The 8,817-nt window shown below is 38.9% G+C and overlaps 1 protein-coding gene across 1 annotated transcript in view; it reads right to left on the bottom strand.

The window, feature by feature from the left end:
* Positions 1-1,459: 1,459 nt before the first annotated feature.
* COL20A1 (collagen type XX alpha 1 chain) overlaps positions 1,460-8,817 on the bottom strand; it is a 35,788-nt gene continuing 28,430 nt past the window's right edge. Inside the window, exons 14-17 of the mRNA XM_074191767.1 lie at positions 4,831-4,869; positions 3,053-3,191; positions 2,411-2,553; positions 1,460-1,617 (exon numbers count right to left, since the gene is read on the bottom strand). Of these exons, the coding sequence (XP_074047868.1) occupies positions 1,460-1,617; positions 2,411-2,553; positions 3,053-3,191; positions 4,831-4,869 (479 nt within the window). The remainder of the gene's footprint in view (positions 1,618-2,410; positions 2,554-3,052; positions 3,192-4,830; positions 4,870-8,817) is intronic.

Below are 8,817 nucleotides of genomic sequence, written 5' to 3'. Positions count from 1 at the left end.
CATCATCCCCACACAGAGAGTCCACTCTCCTCATCTTGACTTCAGAATTCCAACAATGTCCAGCCTTGTTCAGGGCTCATCTTGGGTGCCACCATCTCTTGAAGCCTTCTCTCTGATCCTCCCAATTGTTAGTGCTTTTTCTGTCTTGTTTTCATCATGTTTATGTGTCATATCATCCGACAGTCTATAAGCTCTTTAAGGGGAGAATCTATTTTAATTTTTATCATTATACTTAATTTTGTGTTATCTTGTATCACTAATATCTAGAACAATGCCTTACACATAAACAATGTAATTGAATCAAAAAATAGAACTCTGAGAAAATTTAATCCAGAGGTTCTTAACCTGGGTTCCACAAATCCAGGGTCATGAATAGATTTCAGAGTGTCTTTCAGACTAGATGAAAAAAAATTGCACCTGTATTTTCACTAACCTTTAACAGAAACTTTCAAACTCCTCAAAAGAGAATACAACTCTGATGGATTGACCATGTTGTACAAATGCTAAATAGATACTTGCCAAAAAGACTATTTTATGGAGAATTCACACAGGGCAAGTGCTCATCTAGTAGTCAGAAAAAAATGATACTAAAAAACTCTCAGGATCTCTTTTAAGAACTTTAGAATTGATTGTACTACAAGGGAGACAGTGGCACAGGACTGGTCAGTATGGTGTGCCCTCATCAGAGGAGGTCCTATATGCTATGTACGAAGCAGAATTGAAGAAGCTCAAAAGAAACATGAGATGAACACATTTAGTGGATTCACTTAAAATGTGCACATGGCCTATGTGTGCCCAACCTATGGTAGAGCATTCTGAACTCATATTGGTCTGATCAGCCACTGTGGGATATACTTGATTCATTTAACATAGTGATGTCATTTTGATCCCCTTCAAGAATGAAGCATAAAAATCCAAATGGTCAAACAAATAGCCAATCTCAACTTAGCATGTTCTTTCATTTAAAAAAAAATTCCTCTGAGAAGGAGTCCAGAGGCATCATCAGACCGCTCAAAGAATCCATGACACAAAAAAGATTAAACCCTAATGTAAGCTAAATTGGTCATTGTACAGAGAGGAAATAGACCCAGACTGGGAAGCAGCTTTTTGCAAATCCCACTACCAATGAATGACAGAGCCAGAACAAGAGCCCTGTCCAAAATTTGAGACCAGTGCTCTTTCTTCTCAGGAGTCCAGAATCCTAGCCCTAGACTTGCAAATCATAAACTATATCATTTTATGTATGTCATCCTCACATCCTTCACCAAATCCCACTCAATAGAGAATTTAACAAATGAAGACAGAAGATTTACATGAAATGTACAGAGATGTGAACAAAAAGTGAAAAGTTTTCTAGAAATGCAGTATGGGAAATGTTTCAGGCAAGACAAAGACAGAAATAATTGGGCCCCTAACAAGGGGACAGGATGATAGTGAACCAAGAACCAAGTGACCTGTGCTAAAAACCCTGGTCAGTACAAGCTGTGACACTCTTTAAAGTTAGGACCTTGTGGAAACTCCCATAAAATATTTTCTTCACTTCCTGCAAATCAAATGTGACTTCTTGCAACTCAGCCTTGTGGTCACGATTGAAATAGGTCAGGGACTTTCTGCCAGCTGTAGGAGGAAAAAAAAACAGATGATGACAGAGGACCCAAATTGGACATACCTCTCACCCAGAGTCTATGACCAGATATGGAATTCAAGGGTCACGAGTCACTCCCGAACTAATTTCTCAAAATGGATTGTAATGGTGGAGAAGGTGTTCACAATTGTTACAATGTATAGATCAAGGAACAAGAAGAGAGCTGGGAGGAGATTTGGGGAGAGAGGCAAACAGTAGGTTTGCAGGCTTCTCTCATTTATCTGTTCAAATGGGTAATATTGCAAAATAATGACTAATTCAAAAATTTTTAAATGTTAATATTAAAATTAAAAATTAACATTAATTTTATTAATTAAAATTAATATTAAATTAAGAAATTAACATTAAAAGTATTAACACTAAAGAAATAATGGTTTCATCTCCCTAATTATGTTTGTCATAGAGGGTAAAATTTAAAATGATCTATTTGACTCCTAATTAACAATAGATGGATAGTGGTTGAAAGAGGTGGATTGGGGGAAGGTTATTGGAATGAAGAAAAAGGTAGCTCAGATGTCAGCCTAAAGTATGGGAGGATGAGGAAAGATTAGCCTGATATTAAAAACCTTCAGTGGATATGCACATGCACATAATTAAAAGCTGACTGCAGATATCATTTGGTGGACCCTTAAAGTGTGAAATTACTACCTGCCCCAGCTTTCCATAGCCATTCAAATTAATTACTTAGAGTGATTAAGGGAATGTTATTTAGGGTAATTGCCTATAGCCTGGGCCCCTGTCCCTCCAGGAACCCCAAAATGATACCATCAAGGGTGACTCCAAGAAGGGGATCAAAGGTCTCATCAGTGATCTGCCACAGTGCAAAGGGCTCCCTAGGAGTCTCTGGGAGCACACGGAGGAGAAAGCTGATGGTGTGCTCAGGGGGGAGGGCAGCCGGATGGATTTCACTAGATTAACACAAAGAGAGACACCCCCACCCCAGGAGAGGTATTAGGGACAGCTCCTATCAGGGTACTGGCAACCCAGGAGTGGGAAGGACAGAGTAGCTTGACCATCTTTGTTCCAACTTCACTAATTGGTGGCAAAAGATCATGATTGATTTCAAGGGGGTGAGGTGGGGGAGGCAATGGTCTTTCTGAATTTCAGGAGTCACTGTGGGAAGTTTACTAATCTCAACCTTCCACATTTGTACTCTGCCCATAGAGAATCCCCTTGAAGAAAGATCATGGGATCATAGAATCATATATAAAGAAGAAAGTTGATCTCAGAATGTCATCTAGTCCAACCCCCTCACTTTACACTTGAAAAAAATTGAGGCTTATTGAGATTAATTGACTTGTCCAAGATCACAGGTAGTAAGCAGCAGAAACAAGGTTAAAACCCAGGTCCTCTAACAAACTCCAAATCCAACCCACTATCCACTGTATCATTCTGCCTAGGTTCTACCTTGCTCGACGCATCAGCTGGACATCCCTGAAGAGTGTATAGGTCCAGGTTCCACCAAAAATGGAGGGCTCCATGGAGACCCCTTTGATGGATGCATATTCCTTTTCCACAAGACCAAAAGCCTCCATCATGTCAAACCCTGGAAAGTAATGAGTAAGAAGGGAAAAAATAAAGAGGATGGGGGGGGGAGAGAAGGGAGGGAGGAGGAATGGGAGGGGGAGGGAGAGAGAGTGTGAGTGTAAAGGGAGAAGGGAATGGGAAGAGAAATGGAAGATAGGCAGCAGGGCAAAGAACAAAGAGAAGGAAAAGACATAGAAAGAAAGGAGAAAAGAACAGAAAAAAAGTGAGAGACAGGGAGAAGAGAAAGACAGATTGAGAATTCCCTTGAAGAAGGGGTTTAAGATTTCCCATTAGTTTGTTTATTCTTTGCTGTTAGTTTTTTAATTTATTCCCTGACTCAGGTGCTATAATATGCATTGTATAAATGTGCATGGTTTGTCCAGGTAGCAGACATATCCTGGAGATTCCCTGTTCTCTTCTATCTTCTTGCTTACTACAAGTTGTCACTCTCCAAGAGGTTGTGTTCTTAAGTACTATGCCAACTTCATTACCCTGTGAACATGAGCAGGTCCTATGGAACTGCCTATTCAGAACTTGGGCCCACTCAGTACCTGTTGCCAAGTCTTTGTTCTCCCCTGACATCACCCTAAATATTGAAAGGGTCTAGAGCCACTTCACAGAGAATCATCTTAGCTCCTTCATCTCTCCACCTAGGCAAACTCAAGGGATAGAATTACCATTTTGAGATTCCCCCAATGGGAAAAACACATTATCTATTTCTCTTCCCTAGCATAAGTTTAATAAGCTGGTGTGGGTGGGTGGGTGTGGGTTTTAAAAAGAGATCAGTAATAAGTTTTTCCTTCCTAACATGGCACCAAATGCACTGTCAGACAGGAGGAATATCTGCAGACTCTGTAAGGCTTGGAAGGAAAGTCATTTTTACCTGTTTGTCCCACCTTATGTTTCATATATGAAAGAAATTTCTAATGCATCAAAATTGTGCTTCCATTCTTTATGTCACTGATTTTCTCACTCTCTAGAGTCTTATCAGGACTTTCAGAGGTTTCTTCATTCACCATGAGCCAATCATATCATCCAGACTTATTTTCCTCTATTTTAGCTGGCTATCAAAGCACTCTGACTCATTGCTTATTTAAGATATTAATTGGTATAAAGTAGATGGTTGAAAGCTGAATTCATGTTTCTGGCTTATCAGAGCCTTCCAGAAGACAAGAGGTAAAGCCAGTTATCTCCAAGTCTAGAAAAGGAGTGTTTGTTTTAAAAGATCCTTTTCCAAATATTCCTACACCCACCCACCATTCTATTGATTCTAATAGCCACTATATAGTTGACATCTTTAATATGAGGAAGATTGGGTATAAAATTCCACTCTGGATAGGGTGTGTGTATGTGTATGTGTAAGAGAAAAGCAGAGACAAATAAAGAGAGGGACACAAAAAGGGAAGAGAAGCAGGGAATGAGAAAGAAAGAGGAAAGGGGAAAAAGAGAGAAGAAGTAGAGAAGGAGAAAGAAATTATATGGAATAGAAGATATGGGGAAGACAGAGACAGATAAAGAGAGGAGAAAGAGAAGAGGAAAATGAATTAGAAATACTAGGATTGTACTGGGTATATAGGGGAACAAGAATAGGAAGATGAGTCTGAGAGATCAGAATTATTAAGGCATTATTGGAAACAGGACATACACACATTCCATACCTGTCAGAGACCTGTTGGCATGGAGAGCTGGGCAAGCCGCTAAGAGACAAACAAAAAAAGTATTTAGAGAAGCGAGTTTAGTCATCAAGTAACCAGGTGTTTCAGCCCCAGAATTGTCATGAGGAAGTCCTGGGACAGTATTTTAGAACTCATATTCTTAGAGTTTAGCAAATATCAATCTTGGTAAATGTAACATCATTATTTTTATTAGAGGAGAAACTGAAGATCAGAGAAGTTTAATAGTTTTCTGATAGTCACACACAAATATTAGAGCTAGAATATAAGTCTAGCAGTCCCTTAAAGATGTTAGGATTTTTTCAGAAATAAAACTCATTCACTATATATATATAGAGAGAGAGCATTTCTAATTCTCAGCAAAAGAGAGATTGTCTAGAATGAGGCTTCTAGATACCAGTATCTACAGTTGGTCTTAGGCTTTTGACCCCAGTACTAATCTGATCAGTTGAGAACCTGAGTAAATATGTCCAGAAGAGTATTTTGTCCTGAACCTGTCTCTAAATTCTAAAATGAAATGTTAGTCATTTGGAGATTATTCCCAGTCCTGATCCTCTTTTTCACACATATGAGAGCTGTCAACTTTTTTAGACTTCATCCAATGAATGAGTCTTCCACATCTACTCATCCTGAGTAGGCAAAATTCATTGTTCTGTAAACAAAGAGGGCTCCTTTAGATGGGATTGCAGAGAAACTGAAAAAAGACTACTTTGGTGAAAATGAAAATCTTCTACTTGTTTGCAATCAAAAAAGATAGGAAATGATGCCCATACATAATTAAATCTTGGTCTCAAGATATGACTATAGAGATAACAGAATGATAGAATGTACCTTAAAGATGACCTGATCCAACCCCCTCACTTTAATAACTGAGGACAAGGTCCCTCAAATATTAAATACCTTCTCCACCTTCCTTTTGCATTCTTCCACAACATCCTCCTTATGTGCATATCCAGCCTCTACTCAAACACTTTGAGTGATGGCAAGATCACTTCCTCATAAGACAGACCAATTAATTATTAGACATCTCTGGAATTTAAAACCCACTCTTGAACCTGCTATCAATCTCAATCACATATATTAATGAACTTAACTCAGAGTTCACTCCCTTTCCACATTCTAAGCCTCATTTCTCATTTTGGAAAGTTAGGTCTGTTAAAGCAATTTTAAGGGAGATAGAACTTCTTTGTAAAGGTGAGAACATATTAAAACTCTTAAATCAGATCTCATAGCAAAGCTGTTCTATATACAAGGTTGCTCCTAGCTATACCACTTTGCTTGGTAGAAATGGTACAATTGGAAGGGGAAGCGCAGTGAATAGTGTGCCAGCCCTTGAATCATGAGGACCCAAGTTCAAATCCACCTTCAGACAATCTTGATTAGCTGTGTGATTCTGGGAGAGTTGTTTAACCACAATTACATCACCAAAAAAAATCAAAATCTAGATTTGGAATAAAATAAACCAAAAAATATTTCCCCTCATCTTCCTAGTCAGACCAAATCTGGCATATTGGGTTCAGTTCTAGATACTATATTTTAAGAGGATCACTGACAAATTAGAGAATGTCTGAAAAAGAGCAATAGGAGTGGAGAGGGAACTGGATGCTACATCTTATAAGAAATGGGATTTAGACTAAAGAAGAGAAGACTTCAGGGAGTGGTCACTATCTCCAAATATGGAAATGACTGGCAAATAAAAGTGGGACATGATCTGTTTGGTTTCAGAAGAAAGAGTAAAGGTTATAGGGAGATGGGATTTGGCTTAATATAAAAAAGAACGTCCCTTCAAGCAGAGCTAAGTAATGTAGGGGTAGTATTCTTAAGCAAAAAATGGTGATCAAACTGAGCCTGAAGGTTCGTTTGTCAGAGATGCTATTGAGGCAAACCTTGTATGAGATAGGAAAGTGGACTATGTTGACAACTGAGCAATATGAAGGAGGGCAAAAAGAATCAATCAGTCCTGCTGGTAATTTGAGCACAGCAAATAGCTACTTCTATAGAATGAGGCTTCTAGATACCAGTATCTGGCTTCCAGAAAATGTTTTTTGAACAAAACAAATGACCATTGATTAGGAAATGGCTAAAAAATATCTATAGTATATGAATGTAAAAGAAATTTTTTTACATTAAGATTAAGAAGTAGAAAATAGGGGGTGGCTAGGTGGTGGAGTGGATAGAGCACCAGCCCTGGAGTCAGGAGTACCTGAGTTCAAATCCAGCATCAGACACTTAGCTGTGTGGCCTTGGACAAGCCACTTAACCCCATTTGCCTTGCAAAAACCTTAAAAAAAGAAGTGGAAAATATTACAAACTTGGAGAAATAGGAGAATAGTTTCATGATCTGAGACAAAGAGTAAAATGTAGAGAACCAAGAGAACAATCTAAATGATAGCAATTTAAATGAAAAGATCACTAGAAGGTTGGGTTGAGTGATCAAAAACTTAGTGAAGATACTACAGAATAGATAATAAAATATACCTATCTGCTCCTGCTAGGTGACCATTAGTACTGAATACTATATACACAGACAATTTATAATCACATGAGGTTTATTTTTGCTTTTTTTAAAAAAGATAAGGAGACTCTAGACAAGGTTTTTCTTTGAAGGCAGCTAGATGACCCAGTGGATAGAGCAGTGGGCCTGGAGTTAGGAAGACTTAAATTCAAATCCAGTCTCAACTACTTACTAGTTGCATGATGCTGGGCAAGTCAATTAACTTCTTTTTGCTTTAATTCATTGGAGAAGGAAATGACAAATCACACCATTATCTCTGCCAAGACAGTCCCATTGACATCCTATGGTCCATAATGAGGTCACAAAGAGTCTGACATAACTGAACTACTGAACAATAAAAGCAAGTCAACAGAGTGTGGGGAAAAGTTGTAATAATTGTAATGGAAAGAAAAAAGAAGAAAGCTTTGTTTGTTGTTGGTTTGTTTATTTTTAAGGAAAACAATGTATAGATGAGAAAGCCATGCTAAGGAAATGAAGAAATCAGTTTCCAGAACTATAGTTCAGAATGAGAGAGTGATGATTCTTTTATCCCATGCCCTGGTCATTGTGTTTATATTTCATTTTAAAATATTTGTATTACTTAGGACTTATGATGAAAAATACTATCCATTCCTAGACAAAGAATTGATGGTATCTGAATTCAGATTGAAACACACCTATTTTAAAATTTTTATTTTTCTTGAGGCTGGTTTTTTTGTCTATTTTCTTTCACAACATGACTAAGATGAAAATATATTTTATATGACCATACTTGTATAACCTATATCAAATTCTTTGCCTTCTCAGTTGGGGGGAGGAAGGGAGAGACTCAAAAGTTTTGTTAAAATTGTTAAAATTGCTTTTACATGTAATTGGGTAAAAATAAAATACTAAATCAAAAAATAAAAAAGTGACTTCCGGCCAAGATGGCGGAGAGAAGACAGGCACAGTTCTAAAGATCTCTTCCCCATCTATCACATGAAACAAACCTCTTAAAAGAAATCCAAACCAGGAAACCCAGAAAGAAAAGCCAGGAGAAGAAAATCTAGCTCAGGATTTGTCTCCCGAAGCAGCCTTGGCTGAGTACCAGCAGGTGAGTGTGAGCCCCGAGGGAAGATCAGCCCAGGATCAGCCAGATCAACAGCTGAATTGGAACCAGGAGTCTGAGGTCCCGAGAGCCGGACCTGCTGGATCAGCGGTGGGGCTGGACGAAAGGGGCTTGGGTCCGCAGGGAAGCAGAGGTGCTGGTGTTGGTGCTGTCCCCCTGGAGCTTGGGGAAGGGGCTGCAGGGAGAGGTCTGGTGCAGGAGAGCTGCAGACACCATCCCTGGGCTCCTCAGGTCTGAGCAACTCTAAGCCCGGGCCTCCATTGCACTGAGGCCTCTTCTCAAACAAATGCAAATTATTTCTGCCTCAGGCCCAGGTGTGTGAGCAAAAGAACCAGCCCAGCTGAGGAATGACCTCAGGCCAGGGTAAAGC

Source organism: Macrotis lagotis, chromosome 1, assembly GCF_037893015.1.
Source record: "Macrotis lagotis isolate mMagLag1 chromosome 1, bilby.v1.9.chrom.fasta, whole genome shotgun sequence".
Classification (NCBI taxonomy): Eukaryota; Metazoa; Chordata; class Mammalia; order Peramelemorphia; family Peramelidae; genus Macrotis; species Macrotis lagotis.
This window is presented reverse-complemented; position numbering and strand designations above follow the sequence as displayed.